Here is a 14,950-nt window from a genome sequence, read left to right on the forward strand (position 1 = left end):
ATTTAAAGAGTATTTTTCAAACATGTAATATTCATCGATAAATCATTTTTTATTAAATAAAAAAACAATTGTGAATAATTAATACATTATATCTTAATGTTTTAGTTTTATACGCACATCAAATCCTTGTAATAATAAATTTTTTTTTAAATTTTCATTTGAGTTTTTTAAAAATATAAATTTTTACCGCCTTCATGGTACTTTAATCCTCTGAGTACATACCTCCGAACAGATCTTCGGAGTACACACTTCATTTTTCAAGAGTTATATCTCAAAAACTATGCATTTTATCGGAATGCAAGCCATGATGTTTTTTGTAGGTAAAACAATGCTCTTTCGAATACAACTATCATTAATTCGAATTAACTAATTTTTAACGGTGAAAAATAAATTAAAATCAAACCTAATTTGAGAAATACTTTAGAATAAAAAGAATTCTGGGGTCAAAATGACCCCCAGTGTACTCCGAGAGATAATAAAGAAAAGAATTCATACAACTTTCTCAGGCTCTACTTTATGTTCCTAGATATAATACTTCAATTAAATTACTGTAAGGGAGAATGCTGACCTGACATAAAAAAATAGCATATTTTTGTGAGCCATGTGACTATTAATGATTAATAAAAGGATTTTTTTTTTCTAATAATTCGACTATAATATTGATGCATTATAAATTAAATAGGAAGAATAATAATAAATTACTATTGTAATCAGATACATTTATATGAAGTTATCAAAATAATTATGTCCGATTTGATTAAACGATTATCTATAAGATTGATAAAAAAAAAAAGAAATCTAATGAATTATTTTATTTTATTGATAAAAACTAAATGAATGGAAAAGTTATGGATAATTTGAATTAAACGACCGACCAACTCTAAAAATATTAAGCTAAGTCTATTTTATTTAAAAAGTCAACAGTTCGATTACTGATTAAATAAAAAAAAAGAGACTGTAAATAATCATTATTTTTATGTAAATAAAAGAAATAATAGCTCTGTGTACTTGATCAATGATAACTACTAGTAGATAAGAAATATTTATTTTCCATCAATGATAAATGGTAAAAAAGTTTCAAGTGTTTATTTACTTTTATTAATACTGAAAATTTATTAATGAAAATAAACAATCAATAATTTTTTATAAAAATGATAATAATCTTTTTTATGTCAAAAATTTACGATCAATTTATTCAATATTTATTTTTAATGACAAACTGAAGAATTACAATGACATGACGTTTAATACTATTAAAGAATTCCGATAATTTTAAGCATTAGTCTCAGGTAAAAATTTAAGGGGGGAAAGGTGTCTGAGATACAAAGAAGAGGATATTTTTTCAGAGTACCTTCTTCATTAAAGTTCCTAAAATTTATGACATTATTCAGCATCATTCCAAGAATATTCTGGTAAATTTTCATGAAAGAATATTGAAAAATAATCCAGTGGCAGAGGGGAGAGACAAGTCACTTTAAAAAAAAAAAAGTCTCCATGCAGTAAGCAGCATAACTCATGACTGCCTCATCTGAAATCAAAAAACGAAAAAGATTTCTTTACTACATAAGTTTATCTTAGATTTGAATGAAGAATTTTTTTTTTCAATAACTACTTATTTTTTAATTAAACAAAAGGAATCATTTTTGGCAAAAATCAGAGTTTTTTTTATTGCACCTTTACCAAAAATTAAAAAATGAGTATTTTGTTTATTCCTTCGTTCAAATCCAAGATAAACTTATGTACTAAAGAAATTTTTTTGGTTTTTTCGGTTTGAGATGAAGCAGTTATGACTTGTACAGTTTACGGCATGGAGACATTTTTTGAAGAACTCGTCTCTCTCCATTACCACTGGCTTATTTTTCAATATTTTTTTATGAAAATTTAGCAGAATATTCTTGAAATGATACTTAATAATGTCACAAATTTTAAGAATTTTAATAAAGAAGGTACTCTAAAAAAAAATTACAAAAATATCCTCTTTTTTTTTATATCTCATACTCTTTTCTCCATTTAGTTTAAAAAAAATGGTTATTTATAAATTACTCACTGTTCAAAAAAATGTTTATCAATTTTTTAAAATTGTTGAATGGATATGTATGAATTTTCTCAGGTAATTTAAATTAGTTTAAAATACTTTTTTAAAATCATTTTCATTTCTCAACAGGTGTATTATCTTTCAATATATTTAATTACATTCATTATTTTAATCTATTCACATTTAATAATATTACAGCTAGTAATAACTACCATTTACATTTTTTATAAAATGATCTTTTACAACAAAGAAAAGAAAATTAATATTTTATCTAATTTATGTAAATTTACATTTTGCTATTTTGAAAGCCAATGCAAGTTATTAAATTTAATTACTAAGTTAAATAATAACTTAATAATTTAATTGCTTTATCTCAATCTCTAATATAGCACATTGATAAATTTGTAGTTTAGTCGAAACTCGGATATAGGAGACATTTCTCGAAAGTTAGTGCAAATTTGATTGAAGGTCTATGATGTCACCCACAAATACCCCTCCAAAATAAAAAAGTCATCACTTGAGGAGTTGATGAAAAAATACCGCAGTTAAGTGTGTACATCTTTTTCTACTTTTCTAGCGTATCCTCATAAAAATTTAGTATATTGAATTTCAGAAATAAAAAAAATCTATTATGTGTTATTTTTTAGATATAAAAAAAATTTCTTATACTTTTTTGTGAATTTTCTTTTCTCTACAATTTTTGTTGTCTTATGAAATATTTACTATAGATTTATTTTTGAGGGTGTCTTTATTTTTTTTCTCATCAACCCCTGGTTGATGACGTTTATTTTGGTAGGTGTTTGTGAGTGACATTAGAAATCTCTCCTATTTCTGAGTTTCGACTGTTACTATTTAGATCTAAATAATTCACAATAATAATCTTATATAATAAGCATGTGATGTTAAATCGATTTACTATTTAAATAATTTTCTATAGACAATTGTTCAAATTGTGAGTTAATTTACATAATCTATTAGTAATATTTATTACTGTTGATTATTCATTAAATATATATAGTAGGGTGGTCGTTAAAAATTAAATTTTTTCAGACACACTGTAAAAAAAGCTTCTTTTTGAGGAATTTGGTCTTTTCTTTTCAAGTAAAAAGAACACGTGCCTCAGGATGATCAAAGTTCATTTTTCGATACAATCGCAGTTTTTTTTAAATATCTCATGAAATATGCAGATTAAAGGAAAAAGTCATAGGAACAATTTTGTAGAAAATTAAATTCTTGACAAAAAAGGTCTTGCTCATTTTTTTAATAAAATGTGTATTTACGAAGATATTTTAAAAAAACCTTTTTTTAGATCTTATGAATCAAGCGTTTTAAGGATAACAAATTTTGGAAATAACATTTTTCTAAGTATATAGGAACTATAACAAACATTAATGATTGATATGTTATAAGTTACGAAGTTGTCTATATTTAATAGAAAACGTTATCTTTAACATTCGTAATTCTTTAGATGCTCAATTCATAAGATCTAAAAGTTTTTCGAAAATATCTTCGTAAATACAGATTTTATGAAAAAAAATGAATAATACGTTTTTTTGTCAAGAATTTAATTTCCTACAAAATAGTTCCTATGACTTTTTTCTTTAATCTACATATTTCATGAGATATTTAAAAAAAAACCGCGATCGTATCGAAAAATGAATTTTGATCGTCTTGAGACCCGTGTTCTTTTTAGTTAAAAAAAAAAAAAAAAAAAAACCAAATTCCCCAGGTATTTTTTCACTAAAAAAGAAGCTTTTTACGGGTGCCTGAGAAAATTTAATTTTTAATGACTACCCTAATTTATAGTGACTATTTTACATAAACCAACATTGAGGAAAAGTGTACAGTTAATTACTACTAATATAAATTAAAATTTAATACCTCTATTATCTTTCCATAACTTTATTTGCATTATGATAAGTTTAAGTTGTGTTTACTACACTAAAAAGAAATAATTTGCTTTATTCCAATTAAATATATGTATGCAAAGTGATGTTATTTATTTTTTAAAATCTATTTATATTTTTTTAACATGTCTATTGAAAAATATTTCTTGTAACAAATTCTTGTCACTAGAACACAACTTTTTTTGGTGAACAATCTCAGTTTATTTTTTTACAATTTAAATAATAATGTATAAAATAATAAAGTAATTATAAACAAATAAACATGATCGTTAATATAATTAATATGTTGTCTGTGTAAAATTAACTTAAAAATAAATGCTATTTTTAAATATTACTAATAAATGTGATTACGTTTTATCGTCTACATATTTTAATATAAAATAAAAGGCATGTCAATAAATACTTAAAAGTTTTCATGATTTTGATTATTGTATCATTAAATATTTAATTATTGTAAATTAAATAATTAAGTTTTTGTTTTTTAATAAAAATAAAAAATAAATAAATTAAATCACTGATTTATGAATTATTTCAATTCCCGTAAAATAAAGTCACGTAATTCATGGTAAGCTTTGTCAACATCATCATTGACAATTACCCGATGAAAATTACCTGGCTCATCACCATATTTTATTTCTTCAATAGCAGTATTTAATCGACGTTGTAATGATTCTTCAGTTTCTGTTTTTCTATTTCTCAATCGTTTCTCCAATTCTTCAATCGACGGAGGTTTTATAAAAATAAGCAATGGATCAAGTGTAGTATTTTTAATTTGTTTAACACCTTGCATATCAATGTCCAAAACACATATTTTTCCATTATTAATAACTTTTTCAACAGCTTTTTTACTCGTGCCATATAAATTATTACTAAATACAGCAGTTTCAATAAATTCACCTTTATTTATTTCATCTTCCATTTTAGATTTATTTGTAAAATGATAATGTTTACCATCTTCTTCGCCAGGTCTTGGCTGTCTTGTTGTATGTGATACTGAAAAACCAAATTTATCTGGAAATTCATCAAATAATTTTTTAATCAATGTACTTTTTCCAGATCCTGATGGACCACACAAAACTAATGGCCTTGGGGTTTTGTGAAGCATATTGAAGAATAATTTTTGCACAATAAATACTGCTGAATTCATATATTATATCAAACAGCTTACTATTTATCAACACAACTTTTAAAATATATGTATTACGTTTTCATACGTAATTTTCCATGCGGTTAATTTATAATTTAAAATTTTCCCGCCAATAGTCACATTATTACTCAGTATCTGCGTGTTAACTTATAACAATAATTCAGTGTTAAGTTTTATTATGTATAATTAAAATATAAGTTCAACACAACACTACAAATATAAATAAAATAATAACTGTTTTATTTATTAAATGTCTTTTGTTAAAAATAATAAATTCTATCACCTGATTACCACTGATCCTCTTGCTTACTTGCTCGTTTCTGCTTGTATTCACTTGTAATATTTTTTTAATTCTGAACCACGATGCCGATGCTTTGCTTTGAAAGTAAAAGCTAACCTTATATCTTATATCTTATGGATTAGTAACCTTAGGGGTCATTTTTATTAACAATTTAATGCTGCGTGAAATTAACTGCGCGATCATAAGTGTGAATATAGCTGACAATTTTTTGAATTTTTGAATAAATAAATAAAATGTACGTAGAATAAAAATTAAAAATGCGTATTGAGAAAATTGAAAAATTAGTTCGCATATTTTTTTACTTATTATGATACTCCAATTAGCCGACGTCTGATAATTTTTGAATTTTTTTTAGAATCGGTAAATTTAAAAAAAAATGAAATGAGTGTGAATGATTATTTTAAAGTTAGCAGATAATTAAAAATTTTTGGGTTTTTTTTTCAACAAATCAATTACAAAAAAATAAAAAATAAAAATATGCACATGTAGAAAATTTTAAAACATATAGACGAAATTTTTTAAAAAATTTTTTTTTTAAATTTATTGTTTAAAAAAAATTAAGAATTATTAGACGTCGGCTAACTTGAGTATCATGTTTGAATGTAGCATGAGTGTAAATGTAGCAAACATCAGAGAAATTTGATATTATAAATAAATAAAGTAAATAATTGAAAGAATAATAATTATACCAAATGCACTTATTAATTTGAAAATTTGTTGAATGCGCATTTTTTAAAATTTTATTTTATTAATTATTTACGCTATTTATTACTAATTTAAAATTTTCCTGATGTCTGCTACATTCACACTCATAATGAAGCAGACATCAGACAAATTTAAAAGTATTAATAGAGTAAATAATTAATAAAATAAAATTTATATATTTACTATATATTTATAATTTTAAATTTGTCACATCTGCTAAATTCACGCGTGTAATGGTCTATTCGGATTCTCCGCCCGGCGTACTGGGACGCTTGCAATATACCCGGGAAAATTAAAATTCATAATTAAATTTAATTTTTAATTTAAATAAAAAATTGGCATGTGCATTTTTTAAAATTTTATTTCTTTTATTTATTTATTTACTTAAAATTTATAAATTGTCTCATATCTGTTTCATTTACACTCATGGCTAAATCAATTGATGAATCAAATAAATTATTTAAATATTAGAACTTTTATCTACCAATTGATTGATATTTTTTTTAAACAAACAATTTACTTTTATTATCATTGAAAATAGTTGATGACTGCTTAACTTTTTTCGCTTCATTAAAACTCAGCAGGATCCGACTGCGCTGTCACTCTTTCGTGCAATATGAAAAATGGCGGCAAACATAATCAATAACATTGAGAGCATTGAAAATTGTTATTAATTCTTTTTATAAATCGTGTATATATTTATAAAAAATAACTTAGCACAAATAAACTAAAAATTAAATATGTATGAGAATAAAATAAAAATGGACAACAAGAATACTGAAGTTGATATTTTTCGTGATACTTCTCTACGATATTTAGGTAAATAATAAACATAAAAAATTTCTTAACTATTTTAATCTAAATAATAATGAGTGTAAATGTATCAAAAATATGATAATTTTGATTACATATAAAAAAATTAAATTTAAAAAAATGAATCCACTGATTTTTGAATTGTCTACACGTAGATTTTTTAATATTTATTTTATAAACACTTCAATTTATTGTTTCAAAGTTTCAAAAATTTTCATGTCCGTTGTCTTTATTGTCTTAAATAATAATATGATTTTATTTATAAATTTTAGGTTACACAAATGAAGTTGGTGAAGCTTTTAGAAGTATTGTCCCTAAATCAATTGTCTGGATGAGTTATGTTATTGCTAGTGGTTATGTCATTGCTGATACTGCACACAAAGGGATCAAAGAATATGAAGTAGGTGTTATTATATTTTATTTCAATTATTTATTATTATAGTTATTATAATATATATTTAATAAATGTATATCAGAAAATTGGGAAGGAAGATAAAAATAAACGTATTATTTTATCTGCATCTGACACATTGATATGGCAGAGTTTTGCATCAGTGATAATTCCTGGTCTAGTTATCAATAGAATTTGTGCGGGTGTTCGTTTTATGCAAAAAAATGCTAAAAGTCCAGTTATGAGAAACCCATGGGTATCAACTATTGTTGGACTTATTTCTATTCCCTTGATAATTCGTCCTATTGATGATGGAGTTGAAAGAACTATGGACTCTACGTATAGGCAGTGGACTGGCTATCATCCGCAAAAAGAAATGGATGATAAATAGTTAATAACTAGATTTGTTAAACTTGTTGAGACAATACGAAAGTGTGTAGTACAAATTATAAATAATAGTATTACAAAATTTGGACATTCCAAAGTAATTGTTATGTCGCATTTCACTGCGATAGTTTATATTCCACACTATGTCAATTTTATTAAATAAAATAAATATTTTATTATGGATTTTTTTTATTATAATATTTAGTAGTTTTCTATATTAATAAATAAATTAAATTTTAGTTATATTTAATTCAAAGATTAATATTTTTATTAATTTTAAAAAAAGTGATGGACTTACAGGATTATGGTTCTATCTTTTTTATTATAAAAATTCAAAAATAATTATTTCTTTATACTTTTATTTTTGTGATAATTATCAGGCTTAGTTATTTATTTATTGGTTTACATAAAATGCATTTTGACAGTTTACGAAAGAAATTCATAAAATGTTAGATGTGCTTGAAATTCTGGCCGATTTTGGTTTTATTTTCTCAAGGACTGACTTAAGGGGAGAAAGAAGTCTGAAATACTAAAAAAAAAGAGGATATTTTTGTGATTTTTTTTAAGAGTACCTTCTTTATTACAATTCTTAAAATTTGTGACATTATTAAGTATCATTTCAAGAATATTCTGCTAAATTTTCAATAAAAAATAATAAAAAATAAGCTAGTGGTAGTGGGGAGAGACGAGTCACCTCAAAAAAACAAAGTCTTCATACCGTAGACAGGATAACTCATTTTGAATATACTTTTTAGTATAATGAATATAATAATTGACACAAATAAATTTTAATACAATTATTGACTTTCAATTTTGAAATTTCGCGCCAAAATGGCGCTACTGTTTGTCAGTGTATTCAACATTAAAATTTTTGGTAAAGTGGGGGGAAGGAGAATAAATCGCAAAATCGATTGTTTTGTATCAACTGGCGGTCCAATAGCAGCAGTCAGTATCATCGACAATGGCAGTAGTAGTCCAGATCCTTCTTTACGTTTGAATCGAAACACAGTATTGCAGTTAATTCACGAAATTATCCATAAAATTTATTGCTCATAGTAATTGTTTAATTAAAATGTACAGTGCTTGTAAAATTTAAATTGTTTAAAGTGTCTGTAGTATCGTTAAGTGTTGAGGGCTCAGTGCTAGTGTAAAGTCTTTCGAATTGCTGATGATATCTTCCAAGTTCCTGAGCAAAATCATCTGGCATCGTCTGGTGGGAAATAGCAGTTAAGTGAAGTTTTTTTAGCTACAATGCACTTGGAGCAATTTAAATTAAATCTTTAAGTGTATTAGGACACCCTTCTGCATATTATTTCTCCACCAAGGTTTGTTCAAACACTTACGTGTTTTTTTTTTTTCAATTTTTAAATATTGTTCTATCATATTTCGCCGCCATTTTATTTTGACGCACGATTATTAGTTTTTTCCAATTTCTAATAATTTATTTTTCAAATATTAAAATTTACCGCGCAAGTTTTAAGAATAATTAATAAGGGTACATTCTAAAATGCACCCAGTATTCCATAAATAGACAAAACTTTTCTTTCAAAGGTTTAAATATTTATCAGAAAATTAAGTTAAATAAAAAACTATTCGGCGGGATCATTTGAATTTAAGTATTAAATTAATTAATAATATTTAATTTCTATTTCAATTATTTAATTTACGGCGTATTATCTTATGAGTCAAAGTAATTAATTTACTCTAAAAAAGACCCGCCGAGTGGCGCCACATGTCCCTTTACAAATTGTGAATATATATTCACATTGTTTTTTCTTTAGTACATCTAATGTTTTATAAAATTACTGATTAGCTAAAAGGATGTTATACATTTAATAATTATTAATAATAATATTTTATAATCATTTTCTGATAATTATTATTTTTTTAATATTTTCAAGTGTTCACTAAAAGTAATTTTTTTGTTATTTTTATATTTACAATAATATTCTAAAAAAAAAAGATAAAAGATAAAAAAAAGTTCTTTAAAATCTTCTATCTTAATTTATTAATTGAATTAACAATTGATGCTAATTGATATAAATAAATTCCGCATGTCTGACCAGTTACAAAATATTCCCTGGCTGATCTATAATTAATATATCTACTGTAATTATACTGTAGTAGATTTTTACTTTAATGTCAGACAAAGTACACGTGTTTAAAATATCAAGTATTTATGCGTATTAAATAACAAAAATGAATTAATAAGCAATAAATATTTTAAAGGTATGTAAGATTTTTGGTATTATTTTCACATAACAATAATTTTTTATCCAAAAAAAGTTGTCTTAATGTTTCAGATTTGAGAGTTATGTTAAATTATTTAAAGAAATTCCGTAAAAAATTTTTTTTAAAAATATTATGAGTTTATTAAGAAGAGAAAGTCAGCTAAAATATAAATTTTGAAATAATTAGATGTAATCATCAAATATGCATAAAATAATGGTACTTTGATGTATATGCGTACACGCAGGCATTGGTTTTGTGGCTATTTTGACCACAAAGGAATGATGGATAATAACTATGGATAACTACAAAGTCTTCCAAGAAGTCAGGTGTGGTAAACATTTTTATTTTTTTTTATTTTCTTCACATTAAAACTTACATTAGTAATTTTTTATTTTTTTTCTTTGACGTTAAAAAGTAAGCATTGGTCACCTGTACACGATGCATTTAGATGTTTTCACTAAAATTATGTGGTTTTACTTCAATAAGTGTTATCTACGAGATTCTATGATGTATAAAATTACAAACTTTATTTTTTTAGGTTAAATTAATTATTCGTTACAAATTGATATTTTGCTCATACAAAATGTCTATTTTTTTTGTTGGCATCAAATAATATATTTTTATACATTAATTTATACCATCATTAACGCACCGTGGTTCGTAGGCCAACAAAACACTCTACCAGGGTATACATGCTGCCACAATCAAAGAGGAAATCTCGCTTTACAGCACAAAATACCAAGTCAGACTCTACAAACATCCGAATCCATTAGTGAAAGACCTAGAGTCCAGAAGTGAACCCACATGCCTTAAGTGTATCAAGACCCTGGACCTTCCACAGCGCTTCTAATATTCTATTCGCACGAAAGTATTTTGCCATTGGAAAAAGCTCTAATCTCTATGTTTTACTCTATCATCTTAATTATTTATTGTCATTTGACAGATTGTAGTTATGCATTTAATGAATAAACAAAAAGTACATTAATTTAAATTGTATATAAATTATTGTAAGCTTTTAGCAAAGTGAAAGTTTAAAAATTTTTTTAAGACGCGTTTTCATTTGTTTCTCTATTCGCACTCAACTGGATAAACGGTACTATCTTTGTTGCACTTGTACAGTAAATGGGAACTTTGTCCAAGCTTTTCTCGTAAACGAATGGAAGTTATCAAAAAATTCAAGTGCACTTCGCTAGTTTATAGAGTAAAGCATCGGGTCTTAGTCTTTATTTTGCGTTTAGAGCTTTTATTTCAGATAAAAGTTTGGACAAAATTATCTGATTACCGTTCTTAAGGTAGTCGTAGTAATAAAAAAAAAAAAAAAAAAATGAAATAATAATGATAATTGAAAGAATGAAGATGCATAAAACATTGACGAGAAGTTATTCTCTTTTGAAAGTGTGACGTAGTAACCTGTAGCATTTTGATAGTGCTTAGTGTTTAAACTCACTTTGCTCGAAGGATCGATAGTTAACCAGTCACGAGGCGGCACCATCGGCAGCCGCCACCATCCTTTGCTACTGTCGCGGACGGAAGCTGGTCCATCCCCAGTATTTCTCCCTCTCAGAGGTTTATATTTCCTTAGTATTCGTACAGCAGCCATTCTAAAGCCGATCTCGAATATTGTCGGGGGAGAAATACGCCTTTTTACGGGCTTTTCAGCCAATAGCCAAGACTCACTATGGGATACAGATTCTGTTGTGGGCGTGACTGAATCCGCGGCTTTTCAGCCCATCATATATCGAGGTGGGGTTCTCGGTTCCAGGTGCGGCCAGTTGGCTGGCGAACTTCGAAGCGAGTGTGTTTGAAATTTCTTATGTTTATTCAACCCTTAAATTATTTCACGATTTTCGCCGGCATCAAACGCGTGTTTAATAATTTAGCATTTAAAAATATTGTTATTGTAAAATAAAATATGAACTTATGTGGTAGTGTGTTGTATAGTAATTAATGTAAATGCGAAAATTGTAACAAAACAAAAAAGGATTACTGTGAAAGTATTAAGTAAAATTTTTATGTATATAAAAAATATGTAAATAAAGTATGCCGGTAATTATCCGTCGGACTTTGTTGTGGAAATACTATTTGAAAATCATAGTAAGTTTTGCGTGACAATATCCGTTTAATATGGAGCATTATATATTTATTGTTGTATTGTGATGGTGATGACGATTTAATGTGATAAGAATTTGTAAAAATTCAATAAAAAATGTAATAATGATATTTTTTTCAAGTTCGATGATTCCAACATCATTTGGATTTATTAATATAATTATAATAATTAATTAATTTTACATAAAATATCGTGGGTTTAATTTTTTAGATGCTGCCAAAATAAAAAAAAAAATATTTTTATTATAATAAAAAAAAAAATATATGTATATATATTGTAAACATGTGTTTGTGCAGCAAATGAAATAAAAAATCTAAATAAATTGTTATTGTGTAAAATAATAATTTATTTTTTGATATAAGTGCTACGGTGTTGGAGTTAAATTTAAAAAATTATCAGTGCTAGTGAGTGATCCGCGTGTCGGATATAACTGCAGTAAAAGTGGGTGCGCTGGGGCCCTCGGGACCGTTCGAAAGGTTCGGGTTAGTGGAAGGTGGTCGTATCAGTGGTCCCTTAACCGCCGAGAGAGTGGGGGTGGGGGCGGCCGCTGCCGCGGCTGGGGAGGTGGAGGGGTACGGGGTTGCTGGGGCCGGGGGAGGTGCCCCTGGGGTCACCGTGAGCAGCACCCCCCGATTAAGGGAAGCCACTCTTGGAGGCTCCCGTTGTGCCCCCCTCGCTCTCACCCAGGCCCATAATATTGGTAAGATACCTAAATTACTGCCAATTTCACTCCCCATTCATTTTTTCATTTTTTTATTCTTTAAATTATCTTGCAATCCTTCGCTTTTATTTTTTTTATTTTCGATTTATGAATCGCGTTTCAATATTATACTATAAGATAACCGGTATAAAGTCAAGCTTTAATTTTATTCTGATAGTTGAGCTCTTTTAAAAATATTATTAACGTTGCATATATTTTCATAACAATAATTGGAAAAATTGAATTCTTTAAATAATATATAAAGTCATTAGCTTTAGATTACATTGCTAAAACGATTTTATTGTCTAAAATATATATGTTCATCATATAAATTATGTGAGGATAATACTTGTAAATATGTGTGACAGATATTTTTAACCGTAGTATTAGTTGAGGTGTCAGCGGAATTTAAATACTTTCCAATAAAAGATCAATAGATGAATGATAACAAAGTATCGTGGGTAAATTACTCATTTTTGGTTGTTAATTGTAGACAATGTCATTACAGTAGTTTTTGAAATACGATACAAAAATTTTTCACACATCACACACATTTTCATTCATGAAATATACATGGTTCAAGTTTTCCTTATTTTTGAGTTTGAAATTTATTTATGAATAAGCTCACGATTAATTTACATTTAGGCGGCTTTTGCAATAATAGGGGAGGGAGGAGCAAAACGGGTCGCTTAAGGAAATACTACGTTTTTGAGGGTCCAATTGCACTAAATATTATTTTTTCTTAATGATATCCAAAGTAAACAGAAAAAATTTTCATTTGCGATTAAAAAAAAGAAATTTTTTTTTTTGTGGGCAAAGTGGCCATGACCCCGGGGTACCCCCTAAAAAAGATGAAAAAAAATTTCTGAATATTAAATAAGTTTGATTAAATTAAATTTTTTTGTAAGTAATTTATGTAAAGAAAAATTATATATTACACAATTATTGAATGCAAAGAAGAAAAAAAAAATTTCAATAGTTTTTATCATAAAATAAATACCATTAATATTATTCGACTGACAACCAATTTTTGAAAGAGTTTAACAAAAAAAAATTCAAAGTAATGCGCAATTATATTTACAAAAGTGATTTTGGAATGTTTAAAAAATATTTGAATAATAAAATTTTTTTTTATGAAATTTTCGGGGTAACATATTTTACTTACCCTACCCCGTTTGCCCCCCCCCCCCTCCTTCCCTATATCAACCAAAATTTTTATAATGTGTACTCGAATTTAAGTTAACAATTCTAATCTAGAATATATTAATAACAAAATTCGGAAAAAAATAAAACTTTAAAAATTAGTGTTTGAAATTATAACCCGGGTGTCTATAATTTGGGGAGTTTTAACAATCCAAATAATAAATTTCATAATACGTGTCGTCAATTTTCTAAGTATCCGTTACGATTTTTAAAGTTCAAATAGTGATTTTTCTTGCATATAGATAATAAATTTTCATACTTATCCTGTAATTATTCACGTTTTAATCATAAATGAAAAAATGACTATTTAGAATGATAGTATATAGTGATCAATTTATCATTATATTACTTGCCGTTCTCAATTTATATAGTTCATTTTTTTTCGTGTAAATATAACGCGGATTTACAAATTTGGTTATAAAGTAAAAATTACAGGACATCATAATTAATTTTTTTGACTCGAAGAACAATAATGACTTTAATATTTTTTTTAATTTGATTGAAATTTTTTACTAAAAAAAAAAAAGAAAAAAAAATTATTTTATATAATTTTTCAAAACATAGGACTTCAATTATACTTCTTCAATATATACATTTATTAATAAAAATTTTAATGGTAATTTATAACAATTAATCTATTGTTTGAGATCTGAGACTTGAAAAATAATTTTTAATTTTAACTTTTAAGTATCAATTCAATATCGATTAACACGAATTTTTATTTTTATATTTAACGACCTCGATAAACACCTATCGCTATAATATTTGCCTATATATCGTCACTATATATACTAAAGATCATAAACTTTCTTGAGTCGTATAGCGATAATGATTTGCATCCCATTGGATTTTATTTCAAGGGTACATAGGAGAGACCGGGGCAAGACGGCCCACCTCAAAAATTAACCAAATTTTTTTTTCTTGTTTTCTTTTGATTATCACAAATACAGATTATTTACTCATTTTTAGCACTATACGTGAAACTAGGGGCAAAATGAACCACTCAATTCTAAAAAAAA

At 26.3% G+C, this 14,950-nt stretch overlaps 3 protein-coding genes and 1 long non-coding RNA gene across 9 annotated transcripts in view; 3 read left to right on the plus strand and 1 right to left on the minus strand.

The window, feature by feature from the left end:
• Positions 1-3,736: 3,736 nt before the first annotated feature.
• On the minus strand, positions 3,737-5,501 carry LOC103569630 (guanylate kinase). The gene is made up of 2 exons (XM_008547000.3): positions 5,373-5,501; positions 3,737-5,299 (listed from the first exon to the last, which is right to left on the minus strand). The coding sequence occupies exon 2, from the start codon at positions 5,087-5,089 to the stop codon at positions 4,469-4,471; it is 621 nt and encodes a 206-aa protein (XP_008545222.2). The 5' UTR covers positions 5,090-5,299; positions 5,373-5,501; the 3' UTR covers positions 3,737-4,468.
• Positions 5,502-6,695: 1,194 nt separating this feature from the next.
• On the plus strand, positions 6,696-7,836 carry LOC103569632 (mitochondrial fission process protein 1). Its single transcript, XM_008547001.1, has 3 exons — positions 6,696-6,914; positions 7,181-7,308; positions 7,385-7,836. The coding sequence occupies exons 1-3, from the start codon at positions 6,836-6,838 to the stop codon at positions 7,688-7,690; spliced, it is 513 nt and encodes a 170-aa protein (XP_008545223.1). The 5' UTR covers positions 6,696-6,835; the 3' UTR covers positions 7,691-7,836.
• A 1,744-nt stretch (positions 7,837-9,580) lies between these two features.
• LOC128667778 (uncharacterized) lies at positions 9,581-11,078 on the plus strand. 2 transcript variants are annotated; one of them, XR_008403738.1, is made up of 3 exons: positions 9,581-9,915; positions 9,990-10,244; positions 10,457-11,078. It is a non-coding gene; the product is annotated as an uncharacterized LOC128667778 (long non-coding RNA). The 2 variants fall into 2 exon arrangements; XR_008403737.1 differs by having other exon boundaries at positions 10,583-11,078.
• Positions 11,079-12,624: 1,546 nt separating this feature from the next.
• Positions 12,625-14,950, plus strand: part of LOC103569633 (LIM/homeobox protein Lhx5) — a 36,986-nt gene continuing 34,660 nt past the window's right edge. For all 5 annotated transcript variants that reach the window (XM_053739086.1, XM_008547004.3, XM_008547003.3 and 2 more), the window contains exon 1: positions 12,625-12,728. The gene's annotated coding sequence lies outside the window, so the exon portion shown is untranslated. The remainder of the gene's footprint in view (positions 12,729-14,950) is intronic.

This window comes from Microplitis demolitor, chromosome 5 (genome assembly GCF_026212275.2).
Source record: "Microplitis demolitor isolate Queensland-Clemson2020A chromosome 5, iyMicDemo2.1a, whole genome shotgun sequence".
Taxonomy (NCBI): Eukaryota; Metazoa; Arthropoda; class Insecta; order Hymenoptera; family Braconidae; genus Microplitis; species Microplitis demolitor.